The sequence below is a fragment of the Gobio gobio genome, assembly GCF_949357685.1.
Source record: "Gobio gobio genome assembly, chromosome: 21".
In the NCBI taxonomy this organism is placed as follows: Eukaryota; Metazoa; Chordata; class Actinopteri; order Cypriniformes; family Gobionidae; genus Gobio; species Gobio gobio.
Window position 1 is genome coordinate 28446406 of NC_137117.1, and position 24725 is coordinate 28471130.

The 24725-nt window shown below is 37.1% G+C and overlaps 2 protein-coding genes across 6 annotated transcripts in view; both read left to right on the forward strand.

Moving 5' to 3' along the window:
• arhgap4b (Rho GTPase activating protein 4b) overlaps nucleotides 1-15866 on the forward strand; it is a 33963-nt gene extending 18097 nt beyond the window's left edge. The window contains exons 13-24 of one of the 4 annotated variants that reach the window (XM_079802276.1): nucleotides 3909-3936; nucleotides 4152-4212; nucleotides 4510-4587; nucleotides 5442-5570; nucleotides 6113-6218; nucleotides 6323-6553; nucleotides 8510-8565; nucleotides 8770-8941; nucleotides 10322-10417; nucleotides 10514-10678; nucleotides 11296-11377; nucleotides 14100-15866. In XM_079802276.1, coding sequence (XP_079658402.1) covers nucleotides 3909-3936; nucleotides 4152-4212; nucleotides 4510-4587; nucleotides 5442-5570; nucleotides 6113-6218; nucleotides 6323-6553; nucleotides 8510-8565; nucleotides 8770-8941; nucleotides 10322-10417; nucleotides 10514-10678; nucleotides 11296-11377; nucleotides 14100-14306 — 1411 coding nt within the window. In that variant the 3' untranslated portion in view covers nucleotides 14307-15866. The remainder of the gene's footprint in view (nucleotides 1-3908; nucleotides 3937-4151; nucleotides 4213-4509; nucleotides 4588-5441; nucleotides 5571-6112; nucleotides 6219-6322; nucleotides 6554-8509; nucleotides 8566-8769; nucleotides 8942-10321; nucleotides 10418-10513; nucleotides 10679-11295; nucleotides 11378-14099) is intronic. The other 3 variants (XM_079802277.1, XM_079802275.1, XM_079802274.1) reach the window with 3 other exon arrangements.
• Nucleotides 15867-16105: 239 nt separating this feature from the next.
• cav4b (caveolin 4b) lies at nucleotides 16106-20346 on the forward strand. Of its 2 annotated transcripts, none has more exons than XM_079802278.1 (4): nucleotides 16106-16333; nucleotides 19269-19462; nucleotides 19544-19731; nucleotides 19832-20343. In XM_079802278.1, the coding sequence occupies exons 2-4, from the start codon at nucleotides 19274-19276 to the stop codon at nucleotides 19980-19982; spliced, it is 528 nt and encodes a 175-aa protein (XP_079658404.1). In that variant the 5' UTR covers nucleotides 16106-16333; nucleotides 19269-19273; the 3' UTR covers nucleotides 19983-20343. The 2 variants fall into 2 exon arrangements, with proteins under 2 accessions (XP_079658404.1, XP_079658405.1); XM_079802279.1 differs by having other exon boundaries at nucleotides 16331-16731; nucleotides 19832-20346.
• The last annotated feature ends 4379 nt before the right edge of the window (nucleotides 20347-24725 follow it).

The window sequence follows — 24725 nt, forward strand, 5'->3', positions numbered from 1 at the left end:
AGTGATATGAGCGTAAATTTAAATAATGAAAGACAAATCAATTATAATAAAATGAGAATTAAATTATATATACATTTATTTATAATTGTTTATAAATATAATTCAATAATTATAATTAATTAAAATAATAAAAAAATGTATATTAAATAATTGTATTATTATTATTATTATTATTATTATTATTATTATTATTATTATTATTATTATTATTATTTATGGTTACTAAATATTCAGCTATGTACCAGATATGCATCTTTGTTGATTTATTTCTTGATTACATCTTACTTATGCTTTATTTGAGTGGGTTGTTTGTCTTTCACTCTTTGGGTGCCATAGTTCTTTACTCCAAATTCACATATTTTCTCTTTAAAAAATATGTAAAATGACTCTTGTGGCTTCTACAGAAGTATAGATTCCTTTATGTTGTCTTAAAAATCTATATGGAGAAAAACGAATGGGTTTAATAATTGGCATCATATGATGCTTCCTTTGGTTAACTCTCATTTGCTCTGCTGACTTAGTGTTTTACAAACTGACTCAGAGCGGTTTCAAGATGTAGTCCTCTGATAGCAATGGGGAACTCCATACTGAACACTTTCAAGTGTTTCACTTTTTGAGCTTATACCCTAGCTGCTACCATAGAGCTCACAACAGCTAGTGTATAAAACCAGCTAAATTCTGCACCATCTAAGAGCTGTCAATCCTGCTTTCTGCCTTATCTGCACCTGATGTCCTTGGCTCATTAGCAGTGTCCGCCTTTCAGACCACCCTGCTGAAAACACTAGCTTAGACCAGCTTGGGTGGTTGACAAATAATGTCCATAAACCATTTCATTTATAAATGTATAAGGGAACAATATATTTTTTAGGTATATTTTTAACCATTTTTAATCAATGGGACCTAAAAATGAAAATTCTGTCATCATTTACTCACCCTCAAGTTGTTTCAAACCTGTATGAGTTTCTTTGTTCTGCTGAACACAAAAGAAGATATTTTGAAGAATGTTTGTAACCAAGCAGATAGAGCAACCATTGACTACCATAGCATTGTTTTCCCTACTATGGTAGTCAATGGTTGCTCTCTCTTCTTGGTTACAAACAATCTTCAAAATATCTTCTTTTGTGTATCTCCTTTCTTTAAAAGGATAGTTCACTCTCACAATTCTGTTATAATTTACTCTGCCTCAATTAGTTCCAAACCTATATGAGTTTCTTTCATCTGTTGAACGCAAAAGATATTTTGAAGAATGTTGGTAACCAAACAGCATAATATATTTTTTCCCATACAATGGAAGTCAACGGTTACCGCCAACTGTTTGGTTACCAACATTCTTCAAAATATCTTCTTTTGTGTTCAACAGATGAAAGAAACTCAGGTCTCGGTTTCTGCAGTGTGACAAATGAATTTATAAACATACAAAATTCCATCTAGTCTCTCAGTTAATATGAGGCCATAATTACTGCTTGATAATTATGTCTAAAAATATAGAATGTCTGCTGTCACTTCTTGAAAACTTATTTTGTCAACTTTCTATTTCTATGCTATTCAAGGGTGATGTAATGTTGGTCTGAGCGAAACAAACATTGAACATAGGTCAAATTGGTCAACCAGCATGGTCTTTCTGGTGAAGCTGGTCAGCGAGTGTAATCTTTCTGGTTAAGCTTAAGAAACCTATTGGGGAATCCAGCGTCCATCAGACAGCATATGCTGGTGAGCAGTCATGCTAGTGGTTTCAGCAGGGTGCTCTCTATTCTCTGAGATTCCCACCCTGTGTTTCTCTGTCCCTCTCTATTCCTGGGAGCTCAGGGCTGTAGAGCACTGCTCTGCCATCTGCCTCTCTGGACCATGTGAAATGACTTCCTTCTTCCCTCGTCCACTCGCTTCCATTCTCTCACACTTTTATTCTATTGTGGTGAAGTGTCTAACAGTGTCTGCTACATCCTGCATTAGCAATGGCTTCTGTATCTCTTCATCTTAAGTGGACAGTAAATCTTTGAGATGTGCACTCTCGTTACACCGCTAATAATTGGATAATGCAGTCAGGGCCACAGAACTGCTTTGCCAACAACACTTTTTTTGGGCTTGATTGGTTGATCAATGGGTGCAGCCCAGTAAAATTGACTTCTTTTTTCTTCTGGCAAAGTGGATTGAAATCCGATTTAGGAACATTGTTGGCATCGAGCTATACTAACATGTTGTTTTCTGACACTAAAAGACCCCAAATCCCTTAACGAACATAGTTTTGTGTCCAATATTGACAAATTTCCCATTGAAACAAGATGTTTGGGTGAGATATGTGAAGTAATTGTTCTTTTTTTTATGATAAAGGATACAATAATGAATGATTATAGGTATTATATCTGCTCCTTTAATAATTCTAGATACTTTTTATATCAGAATTGTTTAGATTTTTAGAATGCACATTAGATTATTTTGCATCAACCGTTTAATATTTACAACAGTGCATAAACATTTGGTCCGATTTTTGCAATGGTCTGAACCATAGACTGTAAAAAAGATGGACGACGCCCCTTCACTATCTTCCATTGGAGAAAAGTGAAGACGCCATTTTCCGAATATGGGGCTGACATCTTGCGCTGATTTGGGAGAGAGCAGGAAGTAGAGCCGCGATATCAAACCCCGCGCTCCCGCAGGATCTGTTAGTACAGTTTACTGCAGAACAACTCCTTATGTCGGTGTGAAATAAACATTTCAACGTTACGGAAATGTAGAAATTAAAGCTAAACCTCCAATCTCCTCCTGAAAATCCCGAAAAAAAGTCTGTTGGTGCCTCAGTGACAACTTCGCTCATAGAAGCTGTCAATCACAGCTGTCAATCATGACGTCACGTTTTATAGCATAAAAAAACGAACACTTGAACTCTGCATGATAAAACCTACCTAAAATGACAGAAACCATCTTTGGAAAAAATGTATTTGAAGTTAAGTTTGTATCGCGTCCCATTTGGATACATGGAGAGGGCGGGTTTATGAGCTACACTGGGACCAACCACCTGGGGGCGATCGAGACACTTTGGCTTCACTTTCTAGGACATGGTCCGAACAAAAATGGTAGACAGGTTGAATGAAAATCCACTCTCTGACAGTAGGTGGCGCTTATGGAACAGCAGAATTAGAGCGGTTTCCCCATCGCTGTACACAAAGCAGCTCTTTGCTTTTAAACACTACTTAATTAAAGATGACCTATTATGCTTTTTACATTAATGTGTATATATATATGCATTTTACATAACGTTGCTGTTTGAGCATGAAAAAGGTCTGTAATGTTAGCACAAAGTCACTCCAGAGGAAGCTATTCTCTATATCAGTAAGCTCCTTGAAACGCCTCAATTGTAGTCTTGAGTTTTCTTCCAGGAACAAACACGCCACAATATTACTCATTTGAATAATTCCCACCCAAGAAATGCGTAAAAAAAGGGGATAAGGCCTAGTTGAGTTGTGTTAGTTGTGTGTTGAAACTTGCGGTTATGGTAAGGGGTGTGACATTTCCGAAACGCTTTCAAAGTACAAAATTGTAAAACTTTTAGATATCTACTAAAAGTGTATTTTGTCAACGTCCAGGAGTACAATAGCATATAAATAACAAAACATGAACTATCTAATTTTGATTTCATGCTAAGCCCATTATTCTTGTCTAGCAAGTTCTACATTAAAACGGAGCATCCCTGACATGTTGCTTTTCATCTAAACGTTCTTTGCTTTTGTCTTTATCCCTTACCCCAATTTTTCGTCCCTTTTTCTGACGGCTTTTGCTTTTGTTTGCTTTTATGTCATTCTCTCCGTATTTTTCACATTACACACTCCTTCTGGTCATGCCAAACAATCTGCTCCTCCTTTATATGTCCCTCCTGTCTCTTTCTTTCCTTGCTTGGCTGGCTGTGACTGTAGAAGAAGGAGGCGGATGTCGAGGACTCAGGTACAGCTGTTTCGCCTGTCATGCATGCATCTGTGTGCATCTGTTTTTGTGGGAAAATGTATTTCTGCACTTTTTGTCTCTTGGCACATTATGTTTACTATACTTCATATGTATATTTGTTTTATTTCTTTCATGATTGATTCCTATACAACTCGGTTTCCATCCAGATGTGCATAATTATTATTCCCAATTTCCCTCCATTCTCTTTCTAACAGAGCTCTGGGCAACAGATCCCCCTGGTGGTGGAGAGCTGCATTCGCTTCATCAACCTGCACGGTAAAACTGTTAATTGCAAGAAAATCCCTTATTATAGTTACACTCTGTCATTTCTCCTCATTAAATAAGGAGAAATTCCTTCATTTTACACATAACGAAAACAAAAATATGTTTGAAATGATTTAAAATCACATATAATGAATGACTATAGTCATATATCAGTAGCCTAAAACAAGTGCAAATTATTCATAGCCGACCTCTAATACATTTACTAAGAGCACCTTTAATGGTGGTACTATTAATGTAAAGGAGAGTGAGTGTTTATGTATGTGTAAATATAAATGTGATGTTTAACAGGTCTGCATCATGAAGGCATTTTTAGAGTTCCTGGATCACAGACTGAAGTCAATCATATCAGGGATGCCTTTGAAAGAGGTACGATCATGTTTAAATGGATGAATACAATGACCGTAAAGACATGTATAATGTGACAAAAGATTTCTATTTACAATAAATGCTATTGTTTTGATATGTTTTATTAATTAAAGAATCCTTTCAAATGTATCATGGTTTCCACACAAATATTAAGCAGCACAACATTGATTAAAATTATAAGAAATGTTTCTTGAGCAGCAAATCAGCATATTTGAATGATTTCTGAAGGATCATGTGATGCTTAAAGGTGCAGTGTGTAATATTTATGAGGATCTTTTGACAAAAAATGCAATATAATATATATAACTGTTTTCAGTGGTGTATAAAGACCTTACGTAATGTACCGTTATGTTTTTATGACCTTAGAATGAGCCATTTCTATGCATACACCGCGGCTCCTCTTACAGTGAAGTCATCATTTTGCACCGCCATGTTTCTACAGTAGATCTAAACGGACAAACTGATACAGAGCGCTAGTCACTCTCGGCTGTCTCCAACAACACCTTTTTGTCCTGTGTCGCCCCCCGTAGCTTCTCTATGTGCTTCGAAAGGGCGTGGTGTTTGCAATTCACAACTTTACTGCTAGATGCCGCTACAATTTACACACTGGTCCTTTAAGTAATGATGCTAAAACATTTTAGCTTTGACATCACAGGAATAAATTACATTTTGAAATGAAATTATTTTAAGCTGTATACTGTAATAATATTCCACAATATTTGGTGAGCATAAGAGACCAAACTTTTGGTAGTGTATATTTTATATTTCTATACAAATATGCTTTTTTGCTCAGTCTCTTGTCTGTTTTCTCTTCTCGCTAACTGTTTACTTCTCTCTTTTATTTGGTTAAGCAGGAGAGGACCCGCTCACGGACAGTGAGAGTGACATTGATTCAGTGGCTGGGGTTCTGAAGCTGTATTTCAGAGGTCTAGAGAAACCTCTGTTCCCTGAGGAGAGCTTTAGCCGGCTCATGGAGTGTGTCCGTAAGATGCCTTTCATGTTTGCATTTTACCCAAAAAGTATTTGGACATTTACTTTGCATTAGATAACAACATATCCAACCTAGTGGCGTCTGCAAGCAAATGATGTTAGAGCATTTCTCAGAACTTTACTTTTCTGTGCTATTTTGCAATGACTTTTAACCAAGTGGTCACAAAGTAGCACCATTCAAAAGTACAAACGGGTCAGTAAGCATTTATCAAAAGTGACAGTAAAGACATTTATAATGTTAAAAAAAAATTTAAGCAGCACAACTGTTTCCAACATTGATAATAAAAAATGTTTCTTGAACAGTGTTTGACTGGAGGCTGTAAGGATGCTTTATATTGAAATTTATATTTTACAATATTGCTGTTTTTATTGTATTTTTGATCAAATAATTGCAGATGAGCAGAAGAGACCTCTTTCAAAATCATTAAAAAAAGCTTGCTGGCTCCAACCTTTTGAATGCTAGTGTATATTGCTTTAAACTTACTGGTTTTGAAAGTCTTAATTGAGTTGACTATTAACTCTTTGTCTCTTTCAGAGATGGAAAACATGACAGAAAAAGTAGCGCAGATAAAGATGATAGTCTCGACCTTCCATAGACCCGTCGCTATAGTGATGCGTTATCTCTTCGCCTTCCTTCACCAGTGAGTCCTGCTCTCTTTTTCTTAAAGGCCCTCGTAATCGTTCCAAACCTGATTATGGTGTGCAGTGATACAGTCTGTAACCTGTTTTGTTTGTGTCTGTTCAGTGTCTCTCAGTACAGTGATGAGAACATGATGCAGCCGTATAACCTGGCCGTGTGCTTCGGCCCCAGTCTGCTCAGAGGGGTGGAGATGGGTAGTGATGAAGTGACCCTGGCACCTCAGATAAATGACCTTGTCAAGACCATGATCCTTCATTACGAGAACATTTTCCTGGGGCCATCCGAACTCCCGGGCCCTGTCTATGAGAAATGCATGACTCTGGAACAGGAGTACTGGTGAGTCCTAAGGCCCCGATATACTTCCGCCGTATCTTCATTTAAGGGTAAAAAGAAGTTTGAAACACCTGAGCAGCGGTATACTGTTAGCGAAAATCCAGACACTGCCCACACTGCTCCGAGCAGTGTTTGGAACAGGGGTGGGGAAGGTTGATCGTGGAGGGCCAGTCTCTTGCAGAGTTCAGCTCCAACCCTAATCAAACACACCTGAAGCTGATCAAGGTCTTCAGGATTACTAAAGTTACAGGCAGGTAAGTGTTTTTTTCAGGGTTGGAGCTAAACTCTGCAAGAGAGTGGCCTTCTAGGATCAACGTTCCCCACCCCTGGTTTAGATGAATATGTAAATATGGGCTGCATGCTTTCCTCTCATTAACAAAATAAACACAACAAAAACACCGGTGAGGAAATAGCAGTTAAGAAATCATCTGATCAGAGTGATATAGATGTGGTTGCACCAGCTCTGCAATTCGGCACTCCAATAAAGTCATGTCACATTTATTTATATAGCACTTTATACAATATTTTGCTTTAAAGGGGACATATTATGCCCTTTTTTACAAGAAGTCTCTGATGTCCCCAGAGTGTGTATGTGAAGTTTTAGCTCAAAATATCCTACAGATCATGTTTTATAGCCTGTTTATAATTGCCACTTTTTTGGGGTAAGCAAAAACACACCGTTTTTGTGTATGTCCCTTTAAATGCAAATGAGCTGGTGCTCCCTGTCTGTTCTTTCAAGAAGAGGGCCGTGCTTCAATCGCTAATGCAACAATAATAACAGAACATGTCAGAAACTAACGGAGTTGAACAATAATCCTTACAGAGCCAGAGAATATACAGTATGCTGCATGGACACAGAACAGGTATAGTTTAGTTAAATTCCGCATACACAGCGAATTACACAAAAACACTCCTTACAACTAACAGTAAACAAATATATACTGACCTTATGCCTTTTCAGGGGGTGCTTAATAAACTGGTCAACTTTATATCCGTAAAACAACTCAGATGAACTATTATATAGTGTGCGCTCTCCCTTTCATTACTGCCGTGACCAGTATCGCTCCGGAGACTATAAACTCAGCTGGATCACGAATAGTTGGTACTGATCCATCCTTGAGCTTTAACTTTTTAGCAAAACCTGCCTTGAGTTGTCCCTCATTCAGGAAATGCTCCTGCATTGATTACAAGACATTGTTGTCGCTACAGCTGCTCGACTGCGGAGAAAATGGCGGACAGTGTACAACTGGCTGAGGGCGGAAATTATGCTAATACGGAACAGTCTGTCAGCACCATGGGTGGAAACTGCAGATTAAGGGGCCGTAATATTACAATAGATCCCCTTCCTACTCTGAAGGGGAGAGAAATCTGAGCGGCTCGTTTTTCACATGCTTGTAGAAAAAGGCTTACCAGAACAAAGTTACTAGTTTTTCCTTTTTCACGTTTTCTGGGTTGGTAAATGCACCGGGGACTTGATTAAAGCACTTAAACACGGAACAAGTCAGATTTACATGATATTTACAGCATTAAACATGGAAAAAAGTGTTGTTTTCAATTAGAATAACTTAAATTTCAAAAAGCATAAAAGTCTGATCCTGACCTTGAACCGGAAAAAGAGCAACACCCTCCTAGTACAGAATTGCCACAGACCAATGGTAGTTCGAAGGTGTTAACCAGACAGAGCGAACTTCTCCGGAAAGTTTGCTTTGGTGAATGGTTTCAAACTCCAAATGAAATTTGTTGTGGCCTGATTTTGTTTTAAATGACATCACACAAGTATATCGGGGCTTTTAGAGGGATAGTTTGTTCAAAAATAACAATTCTGTCATCTCCTCACTCTCACGTCTTTTGTGTAGGTGTCACACAAAAAATCTTAATTTTTAGAGAGTAGTTAGCAGTTCTTGCTTGGATTTTTCTAGTGTTTTTTTGCTTTTAAGTAACGCCAACCTCCTTTTCCAGTGAACCCATCACAGAGGAGGGCGAGGGAGAAATTGAACATCTTCCCAGTGAAGATGGTAAGAAAATACAACATAAATCATGACAATTTATTTTTAAACCATTGATGTTTTAAGTAATTGCCTATCTAATGTGTCCGTGTGTGTTCTATGTTGGGTTTTTGTGTGCTGTTGTGCATTGTGGACATTCCATGTTGGATTTCGGCATATGTGGCATTTTTGTTGCCATGCTTCGTGTTGTGTGTGTATGCATTGTATGAGCAGAGAGCGAGGCTGTGGCCATGTTTGATTATGTTGCACGCTCTGCAGCCGAGCTGTCATTCAAGCAGGGTGACCACCTCCTACTACACAGCAAGGTCTCTCCTGATTGGTGGAGAGGGGAACTAGGAGGAGTGAGAGGCCTGATCCCCCATAAGTACATCAGTATGGTAGAGGGGTGAGACCATATTCACCATAAACTACATGAGGTTCCTTCAAACACTGCATTGATATTACTATTACAGTAGCTCCGTTTCAAAGCCCAATCCTAATCTTACTAGTGACACAGACAGCATCCTGACCCAGTAAGGGATTGATTTATAACATATGTTTTATAGACAGCAACTCTGTGCTCCACTATAGTGTCTCTTGCCTTGACTCTATTGTTTTTAGTAGAGTTTACATGTTGCTAAGCTGACTCCACATCTTCCCTTATACACTACCATTCAAACTTTTGGGGTAAGTCATTTTAGCTTTTTAGAAATTAATAAATTTTTTCAGCAAGGATTGATTAAATTGATCAAAAGTGGCAGTTAAGACATATATAATGTTTTTGTTTAAAATAAATGCTGTTTGAACTTTCTAATTATAAAAAATCCTGAAAAAAAGAAATGTATCACAGTTTCCACAAAAATATGAAGCAACACAACTGACTGTTTTCAACATTGATGATGATAAGAAATGTTTCTTGAGCAGCAAATCATCATATTAGAATGATTTCTTAATGATGATGGAAATTCAGCTTTGCCATCGTAAAAATAAACTGCATTTTAAAATAGATTACATTAAATGAGGTATTTATTGTAATCATATTTTACGATTTTACTGTTTTAATGTATTTATGAGTAAATGTGGAATTGGTGAGCGTAAAACACTTACCAGCTCCAAAATGTTGAATGGTAGTGTAAACATAAAGATACATAGCACACACAAACATAGGGTAAAATATTACACTGAACATTTTTTGTCAATATTTCCAGTGTTGAATGCTTTTGAAACAGAGCTAATGAGTATAATTTGCTAACCAAAACAGTTGTTTCAAACAACTGATACAAAGCATAGGAAATCAGTCAGTTATGTCTCTAATAGACTTTAGTCAGAGTAGATGTCATATTTCATTAGTCACAAACAAAAACAAGACTGTGCGGGACAAAAGTTCAGTCCATTCAATGTCATACTGAAAATAAGGCCTAAGGTTGATCAACATCCAGGTACATAGACATAATAGGCCTCATTTATGAAATGCAAGAAGAGCAAACTTTTACAACCATCTTGCGTAAATTGTCGCATTCAGTTCACTGCAACCATTGTAAGAATGGATTTATGAATAATTTGCTCTTATTATTTTATGAATGAGATGGCTGTAAATCCATCCCTCACAGCCTTGTTTTTATTAGCATTAAATAATACATGGGGTCTAAACTGATTCAAGTCTATGGAAACCATTGCAGAGACATAAAGAAAACCGATAATAAACAAACATATTGCTCTTTTGTTTTTAAGCAATTACCTTCCCCTCAGCTTTGGTAACCTCATCTTGTTGTCTTCTCATCCTCAGGGCGGAGCGTAAGGAACGAGGGAAGAAGGAGGACAGCAGAGGGGGAAGCACAGGAAACCTAGCAGAAGAACAGCAGCAGTCTGAACAGAGCACCCGGTACATTCTCTCAGACCACTGATAATAATGCACCATGGATGCTCTACACAGGCCCACTGAGATCTTATCTGTACTGTGTTTGCTGTCACTCCCCAGGATGAGAGTGAACAGCGACAGCGCTTCTTTGCCCTGCCGGCAGAGGACCGGCAGCGGAGGCAGCGGTGGGAATGTGAGCCCCATACGGAAGCTCACCCTACAGGTGCCCGAGGGACGACTCATCCTTCCTCCTCAGTCAGCTGCAGTTGGACGCCAATTCTCAGGGTAGGAGAACAGAATGTGTTGTTTTGATGGTACCAGCTGCTGAAAGTCACATGTGTGAGACATGATCTGAGTATATGATTTCTTTGTATCAGCAAGGATACATTAAATTAGTCAAAAGTGACAGTTAAACCATTTATAATGTTACAAAAAGAGTTCTATTTCAAATAAATGCTGTTCTTTTGAACTTTCTATTTAGCAAAGAATCCAGAGAAAATGTATCACGATTCCACAAAAATAACAAAAAAAATTTAGTCACAACTAAAAAGAAATGTTTCTTAAGCAGCAAATCAGCATGTTAGATTTCTGAAGGATCATGTGACACTGGAAGACTGGAGGAATGATGCTGAAAATTCAGCTTTGCTATCTCATGGCTATTTTATAAAATATTAAAATAGAAAACAGTTATTATTATTATTATTATTATTATTATTATTATTATTATTAAAATGTTCCACAATATTACTGTTTTTCCTGTAATTTTTTGTCAAATAATTGTAGCCTTGAGAGACCGATCCCAAACTTTTGAACTGTAGTGTATGTTACAAGTAATTGAATATTTTTATTCATCAATAACCTTCATTCATCATTCCCTTTTCTATGCCTTTCTTTCTCTTCAGTCACCAAGAGCGCAGACACACTTTGGACAGTCTTAGGCCAGTAGGAGGAGCAGCAGACAGACAGACAGTACATCTCGACAAGGTTTGATTCTCATTTCTATAATGATTATACATTTTTGTAGTTCTGATGAGCTAAAATATTTGGTAACACTTTACTTAAAGCCTTTATGTATAATGCATTATGAAGGTATTCTTAATGTATGGTAGAATGCATTATATCTTTTCATAAGTAATTATAACCAAAGTTAAAATGCATTATAATATTCACATATTACTTGTTACATCTGAAATTGGTTGTTTATGTTTTAATGCATTACACTTTATAAAAGTGAGTTATAATGCATTATAACTGTGTTTACAATTATTCATGAGACCATACAATGCTTTATAAGGTGCCAAATATTTTATCAGGTAGAAATTGCTGAGAAATTGTAAAAATCCCCCATGAACTAATAAAAAAAGTTTTTGAAACTTCTAAAATTATGGAATTCAATTTTTGATTATAAATTATTTTAATATATTTCCACTCTGTAAATAAAAAAGGTTGAAAAAAGCAGCTTTGTCATTACAGCAGAAGTACCAGAAATATCTTACCTTCGTATATTACTTGGACAATGGGGGCCGCGTGTCCACCAAAGGGTTTTAGCCAGCTGAAAATGCCTTGCTGTGGGCGCTTGAGAGTGATTCGGCAGTGCAGCGGGGGTTTTTTTCCAGTTGAGCGCTTTGCTTGCTATGATACAGAAAATCAGCGGAAGTATTACTAGTATCTAGTTTCACAGATAGTGTGTTTCTGTATTGTTTCTTTAAAAAAATGTTGATACAGTGTAAAGTGTTTGCTCTGGCTCTTGTTTTAAATGATCTTGTCTGGCTCTTGTTGTTGTCATTGGTGGACGTTGTACAAGGAGAATGTGGCAGTTGGTCGGTGTTGCATTTGTTCCACCCCTCCTCCACTGTGATTGGATGGCTGGGTAAAACATGACATTGATGAGTGCTGCGTTTTACCCAAAGTTGAACAGTCTTCAACTCTCTGCGGCCGGTAAAAAACGCCCAGCACTCAGTGTGAAACAGCCACATCACGCTTCTGACGTTTTAAAAATGCGCCGCTCCCATTGAAAACAATTGGAAAAATATGCTCTCCTCAGGAAAAAACGCTTTGGTGGACATACAGCTTAAAATAAAAAAGGCTGAGAACCACCGATTGAAATCTATGAACATGGAAACCCAACTGAAAATCCTAATGTTTTAATGAACCCTTGTGTTATGTTGCGGGTCAATTTGACCCGTTTTGATTTTTAAGTTGTCTGAAATATCAGTTAAGCTATGTTTTTTTTCTTTAAATTTTGTGACTTTTTCTCATTTAGGGTCATGAACATGCATGCAAAATTTCAACACGCTGATGTGTTTTGACATATACACACACATTTACTGTTACGTTCGTGATGTTCACGGGTCAATTTGACCCGCATATTTTAATGTTCTAAGGAAATTGTAGAGACCCAAAATAATAACATTTCTTGGTTATAGTTTGTTATTTTAGTCTTTTACTAACCTATGAAGCTAAAAAAATTAGCTTTTCCCCATTTTTTCAATACAGAAATATTTTTTGTATGCCACAAATGGTAAAAATGAGCTATAATTTCTTTTTTCAATCTATCTGAAATACTATCTAACCCACATTGTTTTTCTTGAAATTGTGTGACCTTTTCTCATTTAGGGTCATTAACATGCATGCAAAGTTTCAACATGATAATGCGTTGTGAAATGTGATTATCAAAATTTTATACACTCTTGCTGTTTGTGGGTCAATTTGACCCGTATAGGACAGATATTCAAAAGTACAGTACAGACACAAAATACAAAACACTGTGTATGTCAGAACTCTTCAACTATTAACAACTTCATCAAGCAGTGTTTTGAAATCAGCCATCACTGTATAAGTCATAAAAGTAAAGTTTAAAACAAATTATAGAAGTTTATGAACATGAAAATATATAACATATATTTTTATATTTTATATAAAATATACATTTTACAAAACATGTTAAATTCTAAAACCTCATGAAAATCAAAGCTAAATATCTGAAATTCTGTACCAAATTTTAGGTTGATATCTCAAAAAAAAAAAAAGTTTTTGTGCGCAGTACCAACATTTTCCACTAGATGACATGCAGACTCTTCGATTTCCATATATGGTTTGAGTGATCTGAACGTTATATTTTCATACTTTTCAAAATATCTTTGAAGTAGACATCCTATTGAGAAGTAGTTTGGGCAGTAATGTTAATATTTGATTTGAATTCAATCTCTAAAATGCATATAAAAAAAACATATGGACAGAGTCAAAACGTGCGTTATAGTTTGGTACCGCATCACAAATGACAAATCTATTGCTATTTATCTACTGCTCTGTCATCTCTTTTGAAAATCAGTCACCAAATATGAAAATTAGAGTCTGAAATCTTTCAAATGCTATATAGTTGGTCAAGATTACTTTAGGTTTAGACTAAGATAGTATTGTTCTAAATGTATAAAGGCAAGTGTCCTAAGGGCCAATCTTAAAAATAAAAATGGTTAAAAGTTATTTTTATAAATCGTAAATTCAGATATTTATTCTTTGTAATGTGTGAAAAGTATTGATATTAAAAGTTAATTGTTTGTACCTGATTGTATGTGCTTTTTCATAGTGTGATTTTTGGGGAATTGTATTGAATCCAATTAGGGTCAATTTGACCCGGACCATAAGGGGTGTAAGCAGAAATCGAACAGTGCACAAGGGTTAATGAACAATTCTCTCTCCCTCATAGGAGGTCAGTCGCCAGATGAACTCAGTGTTTAAGGAGCTGTTGTCTCGTCAACCTCCTCTGGAAGTCTCGGGTTCGAGCGCTCCTCCCTCCTCTCCCCCTGCATCTGTCGCTTCGGTTCCCTCTGCTGCTGCTCGACCTCCGGTGAAGAAGGGAGGCTTCGGCCTGCGCAGCAGAGGTCTCTTCAAACCCCAAGACCAACAGGACTGAGGGAGAACAAGGGATGATATACGAGTGAATCTGAGTATGAGCTATGTTGGGGGAACAGCAAACTCATCACAGATATGAATATATTTTTCCAGACATACAATATATGGTACTCTTTACGCCTTATTAACTCAACTGTGTTCGAAAAGATTTTACGTTGACAGTAACTGATTATGGTTTCGTTTCGTGTGAGACCAAGTCATTGATCCTATTATTGGTTGTATTTGTGTTTTACTAGCTTTGACAACAGTTAATCTGTTCCTCGGTCAAGAATTTCCTACTTCCCGTCTAATATTTCATCGCAGTGATGTCCAATGTGTCTGACGTTTTTGACTGTAGTGTAGGCTGTGTTCTTTTGGAGAAACATAACTATCTGCTGATGATGTATTCATGGAGTACAATGGAGTCCCTCAAAGCACATAGATCCTGATCGGCAAGTGAATTGTGGGAATGACGTCCATGACAGACAGAGTCCACGCTGTTATTTTAGATATAGACGTGTAACCCTGAATGTAGAAAGAGATTTATGAAGGCCAACCTTACACAACGAACCAAGAGTTCTACTTCATTACTGGAGTTTTTCTTATTCAGTGGCTTTTTGATATTATGCATAGCTCAAGTAGTTCAAGGTACAACATGATGAATATTAAAATGCTCCAGTTTTTCATTTAGTTTTTTTTTTTTCTTGTATCATTTGCTATTTAAATTTTGTTCGATTTTTTTTTTTTACATTTAATTGCATTACTATTTTTACAATTATTTGCATTACAATGAATTATTCTTTAAAAAGCCTTCTGTCATAAAGGAAACAGCACATATGCATGCAATGTGCTGGGATGGTCTCGCGTGGGAACAGGTGGGACGGCCAAAATAAGCACAGCTCTGTAGCCTTTTTTATCCCGCCGGCTCCATATGAAAACTGGAAAGACAACTGTGAAGATAAGTGCCACCAAACACTCAGAGCAGCTCAGGAACTGGAACTGTCCAACAGAGAAGTGATTGGAGAAAAGATCAAACTGTGAAAAGGCACATGTAGGCACAGGAAGTACAGTGGCACTCACTTCCTTTTCGCTGCACATTAATGCCTCTGGTTACTGGTCTCCCTTGACTTCCACCTTCACCCATGCATTCCCCTTAGCAGTGTGTGTCTCTGGTAGATGATGTCATCATTGATATGTGGATTACAATATTATCAAAATAAATTATAGATTCTAAAATGCTGTCGGCTTGCTAAATATTTCATGCATAATAATTACTCTTAAAATGTTATATAATATTATCTAAACTCTATTATAGCATTTATTAATGTATTCGATTTTAATTTTAGTTTATGTAGCCTAGTATGTTTTTTTTGCTTTTTGTCTTTTTTTTTGTATTCCTAACTTTGTATTTTTATTCAATTTTATTTCTGTTTCTAATTTTTTTCATCTAATATTTATATTGTATTTTATTTCAGCTTTATTTAATTGTCACTTAACTGTCCAAATATTTTTTTAGGGCCATTGTATGTTTCCTAACAAAAAACAACTTTATTTTAAGGGTAAAATAAATATAATTTACTGTTATTACTGCGGTAAGTAAATGTAACATATGTAATAAGGACACTGTAAATTAAAGTGTTACCAAAATGTGCAATTTATCTAGACCTAGAATTAGATGGTATGAGAGGAAACTGGCTGTGTGCGAAGAGGGTTAGCCTGTCCGGTAACCTGATTAGTGGTGCCCTCTCCATTCCTCTCCCCAAAATAACTCTACGCCCAGCCTACTAATGCTTCACTGGGTGCACACACTTCCACAAACTAGACTATGGCAAAGAACACAAGGCAGAGAGAGTGAGATCACACTGCCATACTGTAAGACGCCCCATGCCTTCTGGTGCCCAATGACAGAATGATATCGGCATATATTCATAGATTTGGATGACAAGACAGTTTATGAGTATATGTCATACTAATCAAAATAGTCATAAACTACTGCTGAAGTTACTTTTTTGACCTACACAGGATTTTTTGGGACCAGGACGGAATAGGGTAAGTGATAAATATTGCTAAAAAATATTTTGCATTACATTCATGAGTACTCCATAACTGAATAATCTAATTTATCCACAGTTAAGTTACTATAAGATTTTCTGCACGTTGTTTTCTTATTGATTTATGAAATGTTAGATTTTGACATGTACTCCCATATTCCATACAGTACTGTTGGGTTCATGTAATCACTTCTCAGTCAGACAAGCATGTATTACAGTATGATGTGTAAATATAGTAAGCAAGAGTTGTGAGGGTGTCTTGTCTCAGTTGGGTTTGTATTTGTCACATGTTGCCTGTAGTGGTTTTCAAACAGGGGGCCGGGACCCATAGCGGGCCTCAGCACACTTCCAAGGGGACTTCAAGATGGCTCAAAATTATTTAAAATAAATCAAAATGTAAGCTGAAATATTTCTTATTTAAATTATTTTATTTAACAATCTTTAACAATGCAATTTTTTATTAAATAATTCACGCCATATCGTAATTTTCGTGATTTACAACTTGTAAAAAAGCCTTTGTGTCCTCGTAGAGCTTGCACTTGTACCACCTGACCACTACAGATCCATTTAGGCGTTGATAGTGTTGCCATAGGAACGTAACGTGTCTTCAAATTACGGTAATTACGACATGGCAATCTGCTATTGGAAATTTCCTACTTCCCACTTCTGAAGTCGTGATTACGATCTCATCTTCAAATTTTGCTTTGAGAAGGCGTTCATGTCCAATTTTTAAATAGGAAACTCGTATTTACGATTATTCTTATATATACATTATGAGGGAATTCTAAAAGTGTGATTTCCACCTGAAAAAGTATTGGAATTAATAAAATCATTTTTATTTATACATGGAGGTCTATTCAAACAAATGTAGGCCCTATAATAATATACAGGTCATCATATTTATTGGGGGGAAACCCTGTAATTACAAACTAGAAGTAAATGAATTAAGTAAATCCATTAGTAATAAAAAGGTGCAGCGATTGTAAGATTTTTTTTTTTAATTTATTTTTATTATTTATAATTATTTTAATATATTTTATTATTTTAAAAGCCTATGTCATACAGCAGATATCTTGATGGGCCTTCAAATATTGCCTTTGACAATGAGATGCCTTGCATTTAAAGGTCCCATGGCATGGCATTTTTCTATTATTTTATAGTGTTTCCTGAGGTGTACTTATATTGTTAGTATGATTTTTACATCATAAAATGTCATAATTTAGAAATAAAAGGCATTTTTTCTATACTGCTGTTTGCCCTGTGGCTGAATGCCCTGCTTCAAGAGGCGTGTCTGCTGTGAGACTTCAGTAAAAACGCCCACTGTTGTGATTGGCTGACATCTTTGCATTTGAAATGAGCGGAGGGGGCGTGGTTTAACGAGGTCTACGACGCACGAGCTGCTGCCAGAGAGACGGATGGACCTGAGTTCACTTCTCATCAGTTCTCTCAGCATGTCTCACTTCAGTGAACTGTTGTAGTTACAGCATATACTTCAGGTTATTAGTTTATTTCTAGTCGGAGGGGCTGTCACTCATGTCAGAAAGTTAGTAACTTTAGTAAATTATGGATCAGCGCTGATTCGAGACGCGAACCGTTTAGAACGATTCAGTCCGATTTGGTGAACTGGTTCGGTTCACTAAAAAGAACCGATTCAAAAGAATGATTCGTTCGCCAACCGGACATCACGGAGACGGAGCGATCGCTAACAAAGTTATTTATAGTAACTACTGAGTTGTGAGAGCGCTGTCTGTCAGCGCGAGTTTATTGTGTTTGTATCTGAGAGTTCTGAATAAACACGAGTCCCAGTCACGCAGAGTCCGTCTTCATCATTATTCTACCAACTTTGTAACACATGCAATGTACCATTACAGCGATGAACGAGTTAGTAAGTTTGATTAAAGCATTATTTCTAGATATGTTCCAATCATATGAAAAGCGTCAGTGACGCGCATTGAGTAACTTACACAGCGCAAACAAAGACACAACAGCAGTAATCGAATGTAATCCAGTTTATTGTGGGGAAAGCTGGCTAGCCTAGCCGGATACCCTCACGCTTACCCCCGTCTGCTGAATCTCACGCCGCGTTTGGTGCCTCCGCTGTGGGCCAGATGCAGTACTGGGGGTCGGGGATGTTGAAGGCCGAGCTTCGGCGTGCGTGAGGTTATAGATTTGGCTCTGCCGATGTTAAGCAGAAACTCCCGACTGTATGCACATTTAAGAACAGATAGACGCGACGAGGACGTACAAAAACACTGACTCACAAGATAGAAAAGACGAAAACACCGTTCTGTCGGGAGAGAGAGAAGCCGCAGTGTGTGCACGAATAATAAATAATTAGCTACACATAAGAAATCACTGATCACAGATCAGAAGGAACTGAAAAAAGACTTCTGTTTTCATTTGTACATCCAAACACTGAGAAACTGCCAGCATTCACTCGTTCACAACCCATGATCTCTCGAGCGTTTGCATGGGCGTGCCAGATTCTCTGGGCGGAGGAAAGGGAGGAAACCGTTCCTGCTTGGACGTCAAACCAGGAGACTTCAGGATTGGCTCGTCTGGCCTGTCATTTTCTCAAAGGCAGAGAAAGACAGCCAGAACTCGGTTTTACACCGATCAACATTTCTATCCACTTGGGGACAATATTCAGGCTAGGGGAACTCATATTAATGTTGAAATACCTCATAAAATGAAAAATGTCATGCCATGGGACCTTTAAAAAACTTTGAGAACCACTGCTGTAGTTTGTGTTGTTTATAAACTAAAATATTTAATTTAACATATTTAACGGATATAGGCCTATGCAAAAAAAAAAAAAAAACTATATTCATAAAAAAGAGTCTCGGTAGGCTACTGTGCTGTTTGGTTCTGCACTGATTTAAGGATGATCATGATAAATTGCACATAAACACAAAGTGTGATCTGCTTTGCAGTCAATATGTTGCGAGACGAGTATTTGGTGGAATGTAATATTGATGATGATGACGAAGATGATGAAGAAGAAGAAGATGATGATGAATATGATGTGAAGAAGATCCACCCGTATCCTCCACCACAGTTCTCCTCCACCCCTTCCCTCGCTCAGGTTGAGACAAGGGATCCCTGTGGCGTCAACAAACACCTGAAGGTGAACATTCGGGATGTTTTACATGAAAAAGGCATAACCAGAAATAAAATTCACGTAACTTTCTGTTCATTATGACACCAGGTGGAGTTTAACGATGTTTTGGCAGAGCCTGCGTCCACACACAGCTACGACCGCGTGTGGGTGTACAGCGGGATCGCCTTCGAGTCCACGCGGCTGTGGGGTTACCGCTGCCTGACAGCGCTGTGTGCGGTTCCCCTCTCTTGCCTCTGTGGTTGCCTTTTTGCCCTGCTGGCCTGTATGCACATCTGGTAGGCTCATTTTGTGAATTATTTATGAAAGCTGTTACATAAAGTAAAGTTTTTAATCAAAAATACTGTCACTGCTTCTATGTCCTTCTTCTTGTCATAGGTGTGTGATGCCCTGTATTCAGGTGTGTCATACCTGCCTGCCCTGTGTGAGGTCACTGTGGATAAGTGTGGTTAATATCTTCATCGCTCCATTCTGCAAATCTGTGGCTCGCTGTTGCAGTGGCATATATGTGATTTTCTCCAAAGAGTGATGAATGGATTTTTTATGCTCTTTCGAAGTTACAAAAGAGAGCTGTGTTCAAACCATTCAAAGAAGAGGATTACATGCTATTATAGCCTAAAGATTTTTATTTAATAATATATTCATAATCATTTTAAATGATATACAATTTGCATGTCAGAAGATATTTTGTTTCTTTCTAAGCATAATAAAAAAAGAGCCTTATTACACAAAATATCAATAGCCTCCTTTTTCATATGATCTGTTTATATTTGTTTTGTTCTGTTTGATATAATGAGCGATGATCATGTATTATCTATGAAGCCAGATGTCTGTTTTGATGGTTATCATGTCATACATGTATTTGAATAAATAAAAAAAACTTACATTTGTACATACAAGTTCTCTTATTTACAAGTTTTGTCAATAACATTTTAAAGGCAATATGTAAGCTGATCCTTGGCCAATAGGCTACAGATTCTATTATCTCTCATAATTGTGCTCCCTGTCAATCATGACGCCTAACTATCATTCCAGTCATTCCAGACGACAAAGCACTAAAAAGAATCAAATATTGTTCTTTCTTTTACTTTTATTTGTGAGGTCAAACTAAAAATGTTTGCAATGTGATGGTATTCATAAAAGAACAAAGAACATTACAACTGCATATTTAACATTACATCTTCATTACGACAAGTACAGTAGGCTAAATATGGGCCAACTTTTCAAATCCATTGCAACAAGTCAATTCTTATACAATTTGTTGCAGTAGGCTACTACAGGTGAAAGAGCTGTACTGGATTGTGTTAGGAATGGAGCATTTAATAGCCCAAAACAGAGAAGAAAATACATTTGTGGTCATTATTAATAATTATAATAAAATATGTGGTGGATAATGTTTTTCGGTAGTCTATTGCAGTGGTTCCCAACCACGTTCCTGGAGGACCCCCAACAGTGCACATTTTGCATGTCTCCTCAATCAAACACACCTGATTCAGGTCATCAGCTCATTAGTAGCTACTCCAAGACCTGATGTGGGTGTGTCAGACAAAGGACACATCCAAAATGTGCACTGTTGGGGGTCCTCCAGGAACGTGGTTGGGAACCACTGGTCTATTGTGTCAAAACAAATAAAACAATAATTAATAATCTGTTCTGGATATCAGTTATCAGACAGGTATAATGAATCTGTATCAGTATTGGTTGTAAACAAACAATATTAGGCCTATAAGATCGCGGGCGAATTATTTACCAAAACATGTCAAAAATGACTTGAAGACATAAAAAAGGTTTAAAAACTCATTTTATAGAGGTAATAACAAAACGACTCTGATGAAGAAGTTTCCCGTGACTTTTTACTGTAATTTGTCTTCCCATAATTCCACTACCCGGAAACAGTGCACAGTGTGATGAAGCGCGGAAGTATCGCGGGGGAATTCCTCGACAGTCTGCACCTGTCTGAGCTTTTATGGACGTTTTCATCTGATTTACTTTATCACCATCGATTCTGATTTTCCAGCTCGGGGAGGCTGAAGATGTTGGCCGACCTGAACGTCTGTGGGTGACTGTAAACAGGGCCGTGTTTCTTTGGCGGAAGACCGACAGACAGTGGATCTGTGTTGGCGCAGACTTATATACTGTTAACTGCTTAAATAAGGTAATAATTACCTTCCTATTACATCATACCATATATTTATCACAGCATTTAAGTATATATAATGAATTTGAATTGTGTTAATATGTGGTTTTGAATGTTTTCGGGTTTGAAATGCGCTGATGCTAGTTCGTTAGCTGAACACGTCTGTAACGAGCCTGTAAACAAAACATTGACTCTCGCCTTTCCGAAGACGTGAGAAGTTGTTTGAAATAAACCTGTCGATAAGAACTAAATATCAGCTCAATATAAGACACAACAGTGTATTTGATGTATGTGTTTGTCTTCAGCATGAACACCGCACTGAGAAACAGTTAAATTATCTATTTTTTAATGTGAAAAGCATCACGAAACATTTCAATATGATTTAGAGTGATTTTTTTTTTTTATTTGTGACGTTTTTAAGGGCAGAAGTGTCAGTGAATGGCCTCATTTAGCTCTTGTTGTAAAGTGAAACTGTAATTGAAATCGGATTTCATCCATTACACATTAGATTAGATGTGAGTGTAAAATAATATAAAATTAAGTTTGTTAAATCTATTACCATTTAAAAGTGCATAATTAAACTGCCCCTAGCTGTAACCAAACCAGGAAAAACCTGGAAATATCAAGTGAATGCTAAATGTGCAATTCCCAGCACTGAAAACTTCAGAAATTAGTGACATTGTGAGGGGAAACATCTCTTGTTAGTATTATTGTTATTGGTACAGTAAGGTTCTATTTGTTAACATTAGTTAACTACATTAGTAGAAAAATACTTAATAAAGCTATTAATTTCTACATTTATTAATACATTAAGATTAAAAGTTGTATCTGTTAATATTTTTTAATAGATCTACACTAATACGAGCTAACAATGAACAGTTATGTTTGCATTAACTGTATTTTTATTAACTTCATTGATAGTATATCAATCATTAATATGCATAATTAACTTTATAGTCATTTACTCTTAAGTGAGCAGTGGAATATTTTATAGCCCAAAATGGAGATTAAAATACATTTTCGATAATTTTGCATAAATGTAATGACACAAATACAAATCCTTATAATAATAAATATTCACAATGTATAAGTTGAGCGATTACAGTATCTGATATATTTTACAGTAAAATAAGTTGAATTTAAAATCTAGTTATGATCAAGTAACCCCTAAAGTTCATAATTTATTGAAAGGTGAAGAACCACCATTATGCCTTCCATGTCAAACTCTGTTAAACATATTTCACTGTACTGCACAATTTTAATGTAAATATCAATTTTTACCTCTGAGATATGTCTAACTGATGTATTTAAAAAAAAAAAAAAGTCCCCCTGAAAAAAGTAAAAATTTCTTAAATTGTTTTTTTTTTTTTTTTGCTGACCGGATGAATATTTTTTAATAGATAATTATAAACTGATATTTAATATCCTAACGCCCAATTTATACTTCTGCGTCGAGTGAACACCGTAGCTATGCTGTAGGCTGTGTGTACCACATGTAGCCTCTAGGGCTGTAATCTCCCAGTCGATTAGTCGATTATTGGTCGATTACGTCTGTTCTGGCTCGACCAAAATTTTGATTGGTCGATTTTTTTTTTGCAGCGTTCATTTAATTAGTTTTTGCCGCGTTCATTTAATCAGTTTTGCTGCGCCGCGTTCATTTAATCAGGTGGAAAGCACTAATTGCTAATGGGGGTGTTTTCAGAGCACCCCTGTTTCACTGGTATCAGTCTGCCTTCAGAACACCCCCATTGTTTTCACTTCTTTTGGATTAGCCCAACCAACTGGCGAAGAGAAGTCTCTCGCCCGTCCTTTGTTTTTCATTCCCCGCTGGCTCAAACGCACGCCAATAGCGGTAAACTTGAGGAACGCCCATCAACATACAGCGTCACAACACCACGCTTCAGTCGTGCCGCAAAAGTGGATCTGTACTGTCCGTTTTGCAGCGTTCATATTCATCAGTTTTGCCGCGTTCATTTCATCAGTTTTGCCGCGCCGCGTTCATTTCATCAGGTGGAAAGCACTAATTGCTAATGGGGTGTTTTCAGAGCACCCCTGTTTCACAGGTAACAGTCTGTCTTCAAAACAGAACCCATTGTTTTCACTTTTGATTAGCCCAACCCACTGGAGAAGAGAGACAGATTGAAGAAGGCTAGTTTTCTGTAACTTATATTATTTATTTAATTGTGAGAGCGTTTTTTCTGCTCTTGATCTGGCTTGTTTAATAAATATTCATTTTTTTATTAAAGTGGACGTGCCTTTTGTGTTTAAGAGTAAAAACTTTAAGTTAATAGTCTATTCGTGTCTCAGCCGCGAAGCTGAGCTCCAGCTCCTGTTCGAGCTGCACAGTGCGGCTGAAATTGTACTGTCTGTCAGTTATTATAATACATATGACAAAAACAATTGTCTAAATTATGTTGCATATTCCTCAAAAGTTATTGTGATGATATCTAGCTGACAATAGTACTATATTTTGGGAAATCATAGGCTATGATATTGCGCAGGTGCAACGTGATGCAACGCTGTCAGAGCTGACACAGACTCGTGTGTCAGACTCATTTCAGTGCAAAATAATCAGCTCAAAAACTATTTATATACTGCAAATAGCCTACTAGTTTTTTATGTTTATTTATAATTCATTTATGCAGACAACAAGGCTACCAAGTACTGCGCACAGTGCGCAGCTAATTAATTTAACGTTTTTTTCCCTAACGTCATTTTTAGTCGATTTTTAGTCGAAAATTTCAGGACTTCAGTCGACCAAGATTTTCTTTGGTTGATTACAGCCCTAGAGCCTCATGGTGTAGCCTGACGTGCATCTCTCCAAAAATGTAAAAACACGTCAATTCTACGCGGACCACAGGGGCTGTGATTGGTCTGCCAGAACCCCTCCCTGAGCATGTCGCGATGCAGAAGTATAAATGAAAATCGGCGCGTAGCCCATGGCGTAGAGGCTATGGCGCAGGTCAGATGCTGAAGTATGAATCAGCTTTTAGCCATGAATCATAAAGAACTGGAAAGGTAATAGAGATTTAGGAGCTGCCGATGTTTATTATTGAATTGTTTTCTCTCTCTCTCTCTCTCTCTCTCTCTCTCTCTCTCTCTCTCTCTCTCTCTCTCTCTCTCTCTCTCTCTCTC

What these genes read in the sequence shown, in the direction of transcription:
- cav4b (XM_079802278.1), top strand. Translation starts at nt 19,274, where the DNA reads ATGTTGCGAGACGAGTATTTGGTGGAATGTAATATTGATGATGATGAC. An exon ending in GCGTCAACAAACACCTGAAG is followed by an intron (nt 19,463 to 19,543) that starts GTGAACATTCGG and finishes TTATGACACCAG; the next exon opens with GTGGAGTTTAACGATGTTTT. An exon ending in CTGGCCTGTATGCACATCTG is followed by an intron (nt 19,732 to 19,831) that starts GTAGGCTCATTT and finishes TTCTTGTCATAG; the next exon opens with GTGTGTGATGCCCTGTATTC.